General features: G+C 52.4%; 1 protein-coding gene across 1 annotated transcript in view; it reads right to left on the bottom strand.

Annotated features, from left to right (window-relative positions):
* Positions 1-14,458, bottom strand: part of LOC310831121 (coronin-7-like) — a 102,783-nt gene that overhangs the window by 60,162 nt on the left and 28,163 nt on the right. The window contains exons 8-9 of the mRNA XM_083711367.1: positions 13,320-13,406; positions 12,159-12,241 (exon numbers count right to left, since the gene is read on the bottom strand). Of these exons, the coding sequence (XP_083567493.1) occupies positions 12,159-12,241; positions 13,320-13,406 (170 nt within the window). The remainder of the gene's footprint in view (positions 1-12,158; positions 12,242-13,319; positions 13,407-14,458) is intronic.

Below are 14,458 nucleotides of genomic sequence, written 5' to 3'. Positions count from 1 at the left end.
TGACTCATCAGTTGTTGCCTAAGGAGCCTCCAAGCAGCTTACATTTAAAAACATAAACATGTCATTAAAAAAGAGAGAAAAGCCATGTACAACACTGACATTTTTACAATACACGCAACAGCTAACAGTAAAACATAATCATCTCAGTCGCTCTAAGGCAAGCTTTCCCCTGGTACCAAAAAGACGTCGGTGGAGGCGCCCAGCAGCCCTCACTCTGAGAGCGTTTGACAGGTGGGGAGCTACCAGCAAAAAGGCCCTGCTCTCTGCTGCCATCAGCCTCAGAGGAAGGGCTCCGAGGAGGGTCTGGGGTGTACCCAAAGCCAGCCTGGCTATTGCAGTGCCTGAGGCCGAAAACCTCACAAGCGCCTCTCCTTGGGAGGAAGAAATTGCAAGAAGAAAGGAAGACCTTTCTGACAGTAAGAGCTCTGGGAAGTTGTGGACTCTCCTTCCTTGGAGGTTTTTAAGCAGAGATTGAACGGCCGTCTCTCAGGGGTGCTTTAGCTGAGATGCCTGCATTGCAGGGGGCTGGACTGGATGACCCTCGGATCCCTCCCAACTATGACTCTAACCCGAGAGGCGTTGCAAGCCCAGCTCCTGTTTCCCCAAAGCCACCGGCCGCTTTTCAGTGTGGGCCCTTTGCCCTGCCCCCCCTTGCAGGACCAAAGCCTAGCAGGGTGCTCTCTCTGCCTGCCCCCGCCCTGCCTGCCCTCACCTCTGGGCCTGGCACAAGGCGAAGGTTGCCTCGGTTGGGGGGGGCCAGGAAGGGCTGGGGCTCGGTGGGCAGGCAGGCAGGCAGGCACTGCTCCCCGCGGGGTCTCGGTGACACACTGAAAGGGCCCATTGTCAGCTTCCCAGCAGATTTTTCAAATTAGCTTCCCAAATTCCTGCAAAAAGTGCTGCTGAGCAAATATTTTCCTTAAGAGCCATGTGGATTTTCCGACCGCAACAGGGAGGGAGATAAAAGTGCTGCTGTTACCCAGTGAAGGGCGGTGGACAAGGAAGGAGGTGGAGGAGGAGGAAGAAGAAGAGGAAGAAGAGGAGGAGGAGGAAGAGGAAGAGGAGATTATTTCTGGACAGACCTGCACCCTCACATTGCCAGGAGACTTTGCCGGCCAACTTGAGGCTGAATAACAGCCCTGAAGTGTTGACAAGGACTCCAGCCAATGGTCAGGGAGGAGGGTCAGATTTGGGAGTCCACCCGCAACATCTGGAGAGACTGCTTATCAAAATGCAATTTATATACTGCTCCCAAGAAGTCTGAGTGGTTTACATCATAACAAATCACAACTCTATATATATATTAAAATAATGCAATTAAAATAAACCCACATTTTAAAACAGGGCGACACTTCTTATACCCTCTTGCATGAGAAAATCCAGCAGGGAAAGCACTGGGGGGACGGGGGGCTCGATCTGCAGCCCCCCCAAAGGATGAGACTTGGCAGCTTAGAATGACCCACAAGGCTCAGAGGCATTGGGGGCCGATAAACCAGCCAGGCTCTCACATGAGAGGGAGGTAGGGAGGGAACCTCCACACCCCCCAACACACACACACATGCTCCCCTGAGAGAGACCCACAGAGCGAAAGACAGGGCAAAAACGGAAGCGGCGGCTACTGGTTCCAGGAGCCTGACTCTGCGCCAGGAAAAGGCTTCCTCAACCCCAAATGAAACCCAAATCCCACTTGATGTCAGAGCCAAAGGGGTGGGGGGGCGACTGCCGGGGCCTCCGAGCGCAGAGGCAACGGAGGAGATGGAGGCTGGGCTTCCGGAGGCGCCTGCCAAGTCCCACACGACCGAGGAGCTCTGCACTCAGGGCAAGGAGCTGCCAGGCTCAGCCCCAAACGCCTGGCCTGAGATGCTGAGCAGCCCCAGCAGCAAAGCAGCGGGTGCCAGGGTCCACCGAGCAAAGGGCACGGACAGGCAGCCACTCTCTGGGGTTCAGCCAGGATTCCTGTCCCAGGAAACACCGGGGATCGAACCCAAGACCTTCTGCATGCGGAAAAGGTGCGCTGCTGCAGAACTAGAAGGGTCCTCCCTGGTTTATTCCGCACTGCATCCTCACCCCCTTTTGACACCGGCTGCCATCTATGCTGGGTATTCTTAGCAGCCACCAGGAGGAGCAGTCCTGGTGAAACGTAGAACTATCGCTGGAAGGGACCCTGGGGTCATCTAGTCCAACCCCCTTGCAGTTCAGGAATATTCAGGTGTCCCACGCAGGGACCAAACCTGCAACCTTAGCGTCATCAGCACTGTGCCCTCGCCAACTGAGCTAAATGATTCTCTTTTGTGCCACAAACACGTTTCCTCTCAATCAGGACCCGTCTGCGCAACCCAGGGAGCGGGGCTAGCAAAATGTATGGATATTTGTCCCTTTTTAAAAAAGATATCTATTACATTTATATACCACCTTTTCTTCCAAAGCACTCAAAGTGATTATCCTGCCTGCTTTTCACTCTCACAACAACCCTTCTTGGTCCTAGTTCAGCACTCTAGCCGCTAGGCCACACTGCTTCTATGGAGCCTACACATGCAGGAGGGAAAGTGAGTTTCCCGAGCATGAAAACTGCAACTGCACAGGGACCCCCCAGGATATTATGGGGTGGCTGGTTGTGATGGTGACCACCTTCTTCTTCTTCTTCTTCTTCTTCTTCTTCTTCTTCTTCTTCTTCTTCTTCAACACAGCACCCCTCTCACACCCCCTAGATGCCTGCCTGAACCACTTTGTGAACTTTTAACATTTCTTTTTAAAGTAAAACCAAGTGTTTTCTTTCCAGTGGCCTTGGTGATCGTGCACCCCCTCTCCCGAAACGCGTTGCCATGGTGCAGTTGAATCCGGCCAGCACCGGTTGTTAAAAAGCAACATCTCTGAAGGACGGAGGTTCTGCAAACCTCTTATTTGCCTTTATTTTATTTTTTGCAAGTCCTTCTGAACACACCCAGTCTCTGGTCTGTGGCAGACAGCCACCTCCCTTCTCTGTCCATTGCAAAGGAAGCGCTTAGCCCTCAAGTAGCAGACTTTGAGCAAAACTTGCTGCAACCTCCTCAACTCCACTTGCCCTCCTCTGTTTTTGGGGCAGGGCAGGCAACAGCCAGAAGTGGCCTTTCCAGCTTAGCCTAAATCAGATCCTTATCACCAGCAGGTCTGGCATCTGCACTAATAGCCTGCAGATGATTAACAGCACTTGCAATCAAAGGGGGTAAGGGGGGGGCGCAAGGAAACTCAAGAGCCCAGGGTTTAGTCCCACTGGCCAGGACTGCAGGCACTCTGGGCACAAGGGCTGAGTGAGATGTGCTTTTCAACATTGCGATGTATCACCAGCTAAACATCGCAATTTACTGATATAGCACCATGTCTGAAATAATGATGGAGCTATGGAGAGGAACTGGCTGGCTCCATGGTTTTTCCTGCATCGTGATTTTGACATAGCATGCACCCACACACCCATGATTCGCAATATATTGCCCGGTCAGTAATAAAAATAAAATTATTTTTATTATTAATACCCCACCCACCTGGCTAGGTTTCCCCCGCCACTCTTACAGCATATGTAAAACATAGTAAAGTATCAAACATTAGAAACTTCCTGATCCAGGACTGCCTTCAGATGTCTTCTAAAAGTTATGTAGTTTTTAATCTTGACATCTGAAGGAGGACATTCCAAGGGAGAGCATTGTGAAACCGTTATCACAATATGCACTTCAAACCGGTTTTAGACGATATCTCACCCAACTCTAACACAGATCATGATTCATGATATATCGTTCGGTCAAAAACTATGGAACCAATATCACAATACTGGTTTGGGACAATATATCACCCAGGCCCAAAAAAGGCTCCTTTGGGGCTGCAGAACTTTATGCAAAAAGAGGCGCCCCCTTCTCAGGCAGGCCTCATCGTGAAACAACACAAAGCAGTTGCTTCTGTCCACGGGGCCACGTTACGGCTTCCCCTCTGCCATCGCCATGTGCTGGGAAAGCAAGCAGAGCCCCAAGGGGGGCAACTGATGGCATTTTACCATTGTACTGTGGAGAGTGTGTTAACTTGTGGTTTGGGAGCTGCACAGTCAGGGAAAAGACAATGCTGTCCAGGGTTGTAAAGACTGCAGAGAGAATAATTTGATGCACTCTTCCCACCTTGGATCAAATCTATTCTTCCAAGTCTCATAAAAAAGCAGCAGAGATAGCGGAGGATAGTGCACACCCCGGAAATGATCTCTTTCAGCTTCTGCCTTCTGGAAGAAGGTCCAGGGTTATCAAGACCAGGACTAGCCCCTTGAGAAAGAGTTTCTACCCAAATGCGATTTTGGTTTAAAACGCAGTATAAGGTAGTTTCTATGGGAGTATATTGTATTTAATTATGGGGTACCAGAGTTTTTAGGGGGCTAACCAGGCTGGGATAGCAGGCTTGTGGGTTTTTGAATGTCTGATGTAGTTTTTTTAAAATTTCGTTGTTCTGTGTGGGACAATGACAATAAAGATGATCGTATCGTAACTGGGATTGTTGGCTTTGGGCACAAAAGCATCTGAGGCTGGTGGCATCAAACCTCCTCCCGGCAACTCTCCTCAGCACCCCAAATCCCAACCCCAGAATGCTGCTGGAGAGCTTGAGGGCACCAGCCATTTCCCTTCCTGTGGCGGCCAACTGAAGGAGCGATGTGCGCCCCTCCCCAGACCACGTCCTGCAAGCATTTGTGCCGCTTCCTGCGCTGCCTGGGCCTCAGTGGGGTGGGCCTGACCTCCCCACCGCTTGGCTAAGAAGCAGCCGCCAACCAGCTGGAAGCACTTAGCTGCCGAAGCCGCCACCTGATGCCGCGCTGATGCCCGTTAATTGCAGGAGGCCCCTCAAGGGCGAGGCCAATTCGAGGAGGACAAGGTGCCGGAGGACGCCCAGGGGGTGCGGCAGCCGGAAATGGGAATCTCTGCGTTCAGAGCGCCGGATGAGACCCAGCGAAGGCCCCGCTTGTGGGCGCCAAGGAGGCAGCTGGCTGGCCCTCGTGGAAGACAGCTGGGCACCTTTCCCCAACCCAGGCTGGCTCCTCAGGCATTGTGGACTGCAAGTCCCACCAGCCCCAAATAACAGCCTGGTGGGAGTTGTAGTGTGACAGCTCCGGAAGGACTCGGGGAAGGGCCGTGGGGTCTCATGGAGAATCTCTCTCATCTCTAGGTAGGCCTGGGGAAAACTCCTCTCTGAGTCCCTCCTTCCAATACAGGACAGGGACCAGTTGTAATCTATCCCCCTGATGCACTGATTTTCTCCATTTTCTTTGCATCTGCAGGCGGGAGCCATCGAGATATGAACCTCCACACACTCTCCCATCAAAGAGGGTTTCTTCCCCATGGAGATCTCAAACAGGACACCAACATCATGGTTATTTATTTTTTGTTTGGGCTGGTGGTAAACTACAAAAAAGCCGAGTATTTTTAAAAGCAATGGTTGAGAACAATATTGGCCAAGGGGACTCAGGATGCTGTATCAAGGCTAGAGGCAGCCAAGGCAGCGTTGCTAAGAGAACTCTGTCTGGATTGCAGCTGGGTTTGTGATAGCCAGCCTGGCTCAATAAAAGCACAAAGGCGGGAAGTAAATATTCGGAATGAAGTGTTTCAATTCCCCCACCCACAAAATTTCCATCCATGCACACACTGGAAACCCCCCAGAAATTTTAGATTTCCAGGTGAGCCCAAAGTCTCCAAGCCATAAGTCTCCAAGTTCATAAATGTGGCTGTTCCCTTCTGGCTATTACCAAGGCCCTTCCCCACTGCCAAACCCCACCACACTGTCCCCCTTCTCCTGCCATCCACTCTCCCCGAGGAACGCAGCACAGCACTCTGCACATTGGCAAGATGGAGGGTGGGCAAAGGAAAGAGACCAAGATGGGAGCCCAGCCTTGTGAGGAACAATGAGAGAAGAGGAGATGGAGAGGAGAGAGGGGAGCCACCTTCACATCCTGAAATGGCTGTCACATGGAGAATGGAGCGAGCTGGTTTTCCCTCTGCTCCAGCGGTGAGGACCCCAAACCGATGGAAAGGAGGTTCTGACTAAACATCAGAAATAACTTTCTGATGATCACGTGACAGCACAGGGAGCGCGGTGGGTGGGTAGGCGGGTTGCGAGCACGTGATCTGAAAGGGGGAATGTTGGCTTTTCCCAAACGCCTGTGCCCGTGTGCATTTCCTCAGAGGTCGTCAAGATGGCGGCGAGGGCACTGGGACTTATGCCAGATGATACAATGTATGAAAATGTGAAAGAAGCAATAAGGAGACTTCCTGAAGATGCACGTAATGAGAGATTATTTCACATCAAGAGAGCGTTGGACTTGTCCACGAGGCAATGCTTCCGAAAGAACAGTGGGTAAAATATGAAGAGGACAAACAGTATCTTGAGCCATTTTTGAAAGAGAAGAGTGGGAAAAGAAATAGCTGCTGCTGCAATGCACTTCAGAAAAATGTTTTCTTTTAAGTTTTAAATTATTTTGTTCAGATAGGGGTCTACTGAGAAAATCTGGGTGTGGAGAAATCTCATGTAAATCTTTCCTCACTTAATATTCATCCACCTAAAATAAACATTACCAAATCTAAAAAAAGAAGAAAAAAAGAAAACTTTCTGATGGAAAGAGCTGTTGGACAGCGGACTGGACTTCCACAGGAGGTGATGGGTCTCTCCCTCGTGCCTTTTCAGATGAGACCAGGAGGCTTTTCAACAGAGGTTGGGGAGCCAGCCGACAGGGATTCTCTGGTTGCCATTCCTGCATTTCCGGGGGTTGGGGTCCCTTCCAGCTCTAGGAAGAGTCAAGGCCAGACCAGTGCTGTGCCCTGTTGTAAACAAAAATCTGCCCTTTTCCCCTTATGGGGTATCCAAGATCCCATATATAGTCCTTATATAGGTTCCCTCTCAGTAGGAGAAAATAAAAGAGGTCAACCAGAGAATATTGAGAAGCAAAGCAGCTAGTAAGCCTGATCTTTATTGATCTGTTGCAAGAGGGTGCTCCCCTCACACGCAGGAGGGAGGAGGAATCCAGAACAATGGTGGGCAAGCCCTTATACAGACTTTTGAAACTGCCACCCTGTACATCAAGACCACCCCCAGAAACATCATACATACATCACAGAAAGGGTGGTCTACCGCAGAAATCTGAGTGCTTTGTTTACCTCCTGTCTGCCAGGTTACCTGCTTAATGGTCACTTGATTGGATTGCCTGGGGAGCCTGGTCAGTCTTTTGTGATGATAAATACTTCGTTCCTGAGCCAGGTCAGGCTCACACCCTATTCATATCTTAAATGTGGCCTTAAGACAGGATTTGTGAGGAAAGAGACAATGGGGAGGTTTCCCACTTTGACCTTGCAGAGAAGTAATTGAGGTCAGTTTGGGAATCAAAAATGGTTTCAGGTTGGTCTTCCTGTGCTGATCTATGTATGCGCTTGGTTGGTACACTTATGAACATTGAACATATATCTAAGACCTCAAAATTCCTATCACAGCCCTCCTTCCTCTCAACCCCGCTCCAACCCATTCCTTGCAAACAGTCCCCTCCGTGTGCTGAGGCAGCTCCAGAGTCCAGGGCATGCCAGGAGGAGGGGGGCCAGCAAAGCACTGCTGGGGAAGGACGCTTCCCAAAGCGAATGGCTCAGCCCTTCTTGCACAACTTGGCCGTTTGCACCAGCTGTGGGCTGCAACACACACACACACACACACACACACACACACACACATACACGTGCCCCTTCATGAGCAGCCTCCCCACCTGCCCTTGGCCCCTCTTGCAACCACAGCCAACCCCCCCTCCCCACATCATCTGCTACTAATTAACCAAGAAGAAGGGAAACTGGCTCCCTCTTTGCTTCGGTCCACGAGGCAGGGTCTCTGCTCTCTGCTTGCCCACCAGGCTTTCAAAATCCATCTCAGATGAGATCAGGAGGAAAGCTTGCGGGGGGCTTCCAGTGCGGACCCCCGCCCTTGCCGGGAAACAGTGATGCAGCTCAGGACTGCCCCCTGCCCTCTGCCTCCCCCAGCCCCGAGAGAGGCTCCTGTGTGTCTGGAGGACAAAGCACGTCTGCGCTTGGACCCCTCGGCCAGGTCCCAGTTGCCACACAGGCCAGGACCCTCTGCTGCTGCCCCACACGGGCCGATGAGCATGGAGGGACGGGGCACTGCGCACTCCTGCACCACACCAGCTGCTTCAGCAGTTTCACTGACCCCCGGCGGCCGCGGAGCACGGAAGCACAGAATGAAAGGCTTTCAGCCCCACAGTTTGCTCTGCAAACAGCCCCCCGGAGGACTCAAGGGGCATTCATGCAGTGTGCTTGGCAAGGCGGAGGATGGGAGGGGGGCTTTGGAACAGGGCTTGGCAACAAGGGGGGGGCGAGGCAGAGAGAGAGAGAGAGAGAGAGAGAGAGAGAGAGAGAGAGAGAGAATGAGAGAGGCATTTGTCTTCAGAGCCAGGGCAACCATTCTGCACACATCCCCAAGCCTCATGTAAGAAGCTAGTAAGAGTCTACTGGATCAGGCCCAGGGCCCATCTGGTCTGGGATCCTGTTCTCACAGGCACTAACCAGATGCTGCTAGCAGGATCCCAGCACAAGATCCCTCTTCTCCGCTCCGGCAGTTTCCAGAAACTTGGATTCAGAAGCACTGCTGATTCCGACTGTTGGAAGCCAAGCCGAGCCATCAATAGCCTTCTCCTCCTCCTCTTCCTCCTCCATGAATTGGTCTAATCATCTTCTACAACAGGCACAAGGCAAACTCGGCCCTCCAGCTGTTTTGGGACTACAACTCCCATCATCCCTGACCAATGGTCCTGTTAGCTAGGGATGATGGGAGTTGTAGTCCCAAAACAGCTAGAGGGCCGAGTTTGCCTTGTGCCTGTTCTAAAACCATCCAAGTTGGTGGGCATCCTTGCCTCCGGGGGGGCGTGTTTGAGTTCCACAGTTTAACTCTGCGCTGCATCAAGGACTCCCCTCCTGGAGTTTTGTCAAAGCAATAAGGGGCATTTGAGGGGTCAGTGTGGGTGCCTCCACACATGATACAATGCCAATGGAGCTGGGGTCCAAAACATTTGGAGGGCACCTGGTTGGCAAAGGCTGGGCTAGCCACACCACCACCGTGGCTCTCACTAGCCCAACACCAGGTGGGAGGGAGTTCCACAGTTTAACCTTGCCCTGTGTGAAGAAGGACTTTCCTTCACCTGCCCTGAATCTTCCCACATTCAGCTTCTTCAAATATCCACGACTTCCAGAGTTAGGAGAAAAATCTTTCTCCATCTACTTTCTCCATGTCACAAATAATTTCACAACATTCCATCATGTCACCTCTTACTTTCTTTTCTTCCGCCCCCCCCCCCCCCAGCACAGCAGGAGGAGGGCAAAGGAGGCCCTTCCTGGGCACAAGGAGCTCCAGGCTGGGAGGGAGGGAGGGAGCACCCCAGTAATTTGCCTGGGGAGACAGCAGAGCTCAGCCCACCTTCCAGCACTGCAGGCAGGGGCGTAGCTAGCTGCTCCAGCACCCGGGTGGGGGGCTGTGGCAAGTTGCCCGGGGGGCGGCGCAGCAAAAGGCCCATGGAGTCCGCCTGGCAGCGCTGGGCCCTGAGCCACCACATCACTCTCAGGAGAGACACATAACAACAACAACAACAATTTATTATTTGTACCCCGCCCATCTGGCTGGGTTTCCCCAGCCACTCTGGGCGGCTTCCAACAAAAATTAAAAATAAATTAAAGTGTAACACATTAAAAACTTCCCTGAACAGGGCTGCCTTCAGATGTCTTCTAACTGTTAGGTAGTTGTTTATTGCCTTGACATCTGGTGGGAGGGTGTTCCACAGGGCGGGCGCCACCACCAAGAAGGCCCTCTGCCTGGTTCCCTGTAACTTCCCTTCTCGCAGTGAGGGAACCCACCAGAAGGCCCTTGGAGCTGGACCTCAGTGTCCAGGCAGAACGATGGGGGTGGAGACTCAGGCAAGCTGCAGGCCAGGACCCGGGGTAAGTGCCGCCCCCCCCCCGCGGTGTGCCATTTTGTCACCCCTCTCGAGGGTGACACCTGGGGCAACCCACACCCCCCACACTGCCCTTCCTACGCCCAGGACTGCAGGAACAGTAGCAGCAGCTAATCCAGGGCCTGTGGTTGCCCAGAAACGGGGAAAATTGGCTCGCTTCTGCTCACACAGAAAGTGTGTGTGTGTGTGTGTGTGTGTGTGGATCCATATTTTGCATATCACAAGTCCAACCAAGCAGCCCAAAGCCCTCCGAACGACTCATCTCGTTTCCAAGAGCTTGAAGGAATGGAATCTGGACGCGGAACAATACGCCTGCTGGATCGTGTTGCTTGCTCAGGAAAAGCCCCCCTTGCGCAGAGGAGGTGGAAAGCTGCGCAGGAGCTACAGGGCTCCTTGTCGCTTCCCTTGCCCCCCCCCCCCAAGTCATTGAGATCCTCTCCCGCTTCCCTCCTTATCAGGCTGGGTCCCAATGATACGCGGGGGTCACCTTCTAACCCCAACGCAGCAAGGCAGGCCGATAAGAGAGGCTCACAGCAGCCGCCAACCACATTCCTCCCCCAGCGGCGGCGGAGGAGATAGAGTCCCCCAGCCAAAACAAGCCAGCCGCCTGGAATCAATTTACTCCCTCGCTCGGGGCTGCTTGCAAGGAGGAAAAAAGGAACAGCAGCCGCCCACCTTGGCAAGACCCTCACAGGCCCTGCTGCAGCCAGGAGGGGGGGTCTGTGCGGAGGGAGAGCTCTCTCTGCCTCTCTCACCAAAGGAGGCATCCTGCAGCACCCCCAAGAAGCTGCAAGTCCACTTGACTGACTCATTTGCCCAGAGAGAGTGGGAGAAAAGAGGCCGGAGCCGATTCTGACTCTCCGCAGGCAACCAGCCACCCCAGAGACGCGTGGAAAGATCGCGGAAGGCCGGAGCGTTATTCAAAGTGGGGAGGGGGAGACACCCCACCTCCTGACTTCCTGCCTGGCATCGTGCGCAGACAGCACTCATTCATTCATTCCTTCGTTTGTTTGTTCGTTCTTTCCCAATATTTATACACCACCTAATGGCAAACGTCCTGTGGGTGGTTCGCAAGTAAAAGATCGAAAGCCATACAATACTCAAGGAAACTAAACTCTTGCACAGAGTAAAGCCCACAAGCAGAGGAGGACATCAGTACAACAAACGCAAAAAGCAGTGGGAGAAAATTCTGACGAAAAATGCCTTCATCCGGGACCTAAAAGAGGTCATCGTGCAGGTGCTAGGCAGACATCCCTGGGGGTGCCAACACTGGGAAGGCCCTTCTCTGGAGTAGCCAGCCTCATATCTGAAGGATAACACGCCTGGCCTGGCCTGGGGTCAGTGGCAAGTGCTGAAACTGGAGAGACCCGCGGGGTTGGCCCCCTTCTATCCCAGGAAAAGGTCCTCGCCTTCTGCCTTCCAGGCAGCCAACAGATGCATTCGCCCAACATGCAGGGACAAAGCAACCGCAAAGAGTCCCGTGGGTTGTTGCATTCAAAGCCTAGAAAGCTCTGACGGGTTAAAGCCAGAGGTTCCCAAATTCTTTTGGGCCACCGCCCCCTTGGCTCCTCTGCCTCATAAAAAGCCTTATTCAGAACAGTGGTTTGCACAACCCACAAAGGAAGATAGCAGCACAATCAAATTCGGAACGGTAACAGCCGGTTGCACGTTTATTCCAAATCATGTTGAGACGATTTAGTTTGATGAGTTCAACAAAATGGGTGGATTGAGGGGCACCAGCTATTGGAAATCTGATGAGCATTTACCGTATTTTTCACTCCATAAGACACACTTTTTCCCTCCTAAAAAGTAAGGGCAAATGTGTGTGTGTCTTATGGAGCGAATGCAGGCTGCGCAGCTTTCGCTGAAACTAGGTTCGTCTTATGGTCGGGTGCGTCTTATAGAGTGAAAAATACGGTATTTGCACTGCCAGTGTGCACCCCCCAATCCCTTGCCTCTTGTCATCCCCAGGTCACCCCACTTCCTCCCTGGGGGGGGTGTCATACTGACACTTAGAGTTAGCACTGGCTTAAGCGCACCCCTGTTCTGCCTCCAAGTCTAAACAACAACCCCCCCTCACCCCCACAGTGGCAACTCCAGCCGAACAGCACCCCAAAGGCCATGCCCGTTCCCAGCCCCCCGCCTTCCCCCTCTGCCTCACTGGTCTTACCTGGGAGATGCATCTAGGGTGATGGAGGCCAGAGAGGTGTCGAATCTCCGTGTGTCCCAAAGCCTGACTTCGCGCTCCCGCACCTGGAAAACAAGCAGGATGATGGTCTCTGGCAACCAAAACCTCCCCAATTGGCTCCTTGCTAAGTGGCGATTCCTGCATTGCAGGGGGTCAGGCTGGATGACCCTCGGGTCCCTTTACAGTTCTATGAAAGCTAACAAGAAAGAGGCAGCTCCTCCACCCAGGGGTTGGTTCCCTCCAGATGTTCTGGCCCACAACGCCCAGCCAGCACCGCCCTGTAGACTGAAACATCTGGAGGGTACCAAGTTTGGGGATGTTGGCCTTTGGCTTCATTTCAATTGGCTGTGCTGACCAAGAGGCTAGTCCTCAGGCCCTGTGTGTCAGCTCTGTGCCAGAACCGCCAGATAGAGCACGCATCTCAGTTCCTGTCTGCTCCAAAGCCAAAAAGTATTTTCTCCCACCTCAGCTCATAGGCCAGCACTAATTTTCCTCTTCGTGATTTCCTAAAGGTGGGAGAGCTCAGTTGGTAGAGCAGGAGATAATAATAATAATAATAATAATAATAATAATAATAATAATAATAATAATAATAATATATTATTTATACCCCACCCATCTGGCTGGGTTTCCCCAGCCACTCTGGGCGGCTTCCAAAAAAATATTAAAACTCTAGTGGGGGGAATGATGGAAAGCTAAGCCCGGAAACACGAAGCTGAAAATTACCCATGGAAAAATAAAGGGAAATCAGCAATGAAAAATATTGGGGGGGGGGTCAGCCGTTAAATGCTTTTGATCAAAAATCAAAATATCAAAAGAGCTATGTTCTGTGTTTTAATAACAACAACAATAACAACAACAGCAACAAAATAATTTATTATTTGTTTCCCCAGCCACTCTGGGCAGCTTCCAAGAAAGATTAAAAATACATTAAAATATCAGTTCTTTTGGGTTGCCAATGCATTGCTGATCAATTAAGGAGGCTCAAAGGGGCCCCGAGATGCACCGAAATCTCAGAGTCACGGGTTTGAGCCCCACCTTGGGCCAAAGATTCCTTCACTGCAGGGGTTGGACTAGATGACCCCCGGGACCCCTTCCAACTCTTCAGCTCTATTATAAAGGGGATGGAGGCAGGTACCGTACCTGGTTGAATCCGATGGACAGGAGGCAGCCTTCAGCGTCCACCCAGATCAGCCGTGAGTCCTTGCCGTTTGCGTGCGCCAAGACGCTCTGAAAGGAAGGAGGGCGAAAGGCCGTCAAGAGCCAGGCTGGGAGAAGAAACCGCCCATTTCACAGGTGCTTCACCTGGAAAACTGACTCCCACCCGCTGTCTCTGCCCCCTCTCTCTCAGCTGCGGGTTTGGCATGGGTCCCTTGGGCCTGTGTCTGAGCGATGGGAGCATGCGCAGAGAAGAAACGAACGAGAGAAGCCCCCCGGGCTTAAAAACAGGAGAACAGCTGAGAGAGGATGACACAGGGTCCCTCTAAGCCAGCCTTTCTCAACCTGTGGGTCCCCAGATGTTGTTGAACTACAACTCCCATCACCCCTGGCTAGCAAGGCCAGAGCTCAGGGATGATGGGAGTTGTAGTCCAACAACATCTGGGGCCCCACCGGTGGAGAACCGCTGCGGCTAAGCTAAGGGGGGGAAAGTGGGGCAAAGAGACCCCAAAGGGTGAAAACATCATGGAATCCAATCTCAGAATCACAAGGTTGGAAGGGAACCCCAAGTCCAACCCGCTGCTGTGCAGGAATCCCTGATAACCTCTGTTTAAAAACCTCCAAAGTGTTGGTCATGATGCTGGTTTTGTTCTTTGTAGTTTTATGGCACTGTGGGTTAAACCACAGAGACTAGGACTTGCTGATCAGAAAGTTGGTGGTTCGAATCCCCATGACGGGGTGAGCGCCCGTTGCTCAGTCCCTGCTCCTGCCCACCTAGCAGTTCGAAAGAAGGTCAAAGTGCAAGTAGATAAATAGGTACCGCTCCGGCGGGAAGGTAAACGGCATTTCCATGCGCTGCTCTGGTTCGCCAGAAGCGGCTTAGTCATGCTGGCCACATGACCCGGAAGCTGTATGCCGGCTCCCTCAGCCAATAAAGCGAGATCAGCACTGCAACCCCAGAGTTGTCCGCGACTGGACCTAACAGTCAGGGGTCCCTTTACCTTTAACTGCTTTAAATGACCTCGGGAGCAAGGGGGACACCCCACCCCACCCCCAGCTCCAGCTCCAGAGTCTCACGTCCCACTGCCCCCAGCCCCATGTTCAGGTTGGAGGGAAAGACCCCC

Source organism: Podarcis gaigeae (genome assembly GCF_964106915.1).
Source record: "Podarcis gaigeae genome assembly, chromosome: 14".
NCBI classification, from domain to species: domain Eukaryota; kingdom Metazoa; phylum Chordata; class Lepidosauria; order Squamata; family Lacertidae; genus Podarcis; species Podarcis gaigeae.
This window is presented reverse-complemented; position numbering and strand designations above follow the sequence as displayed.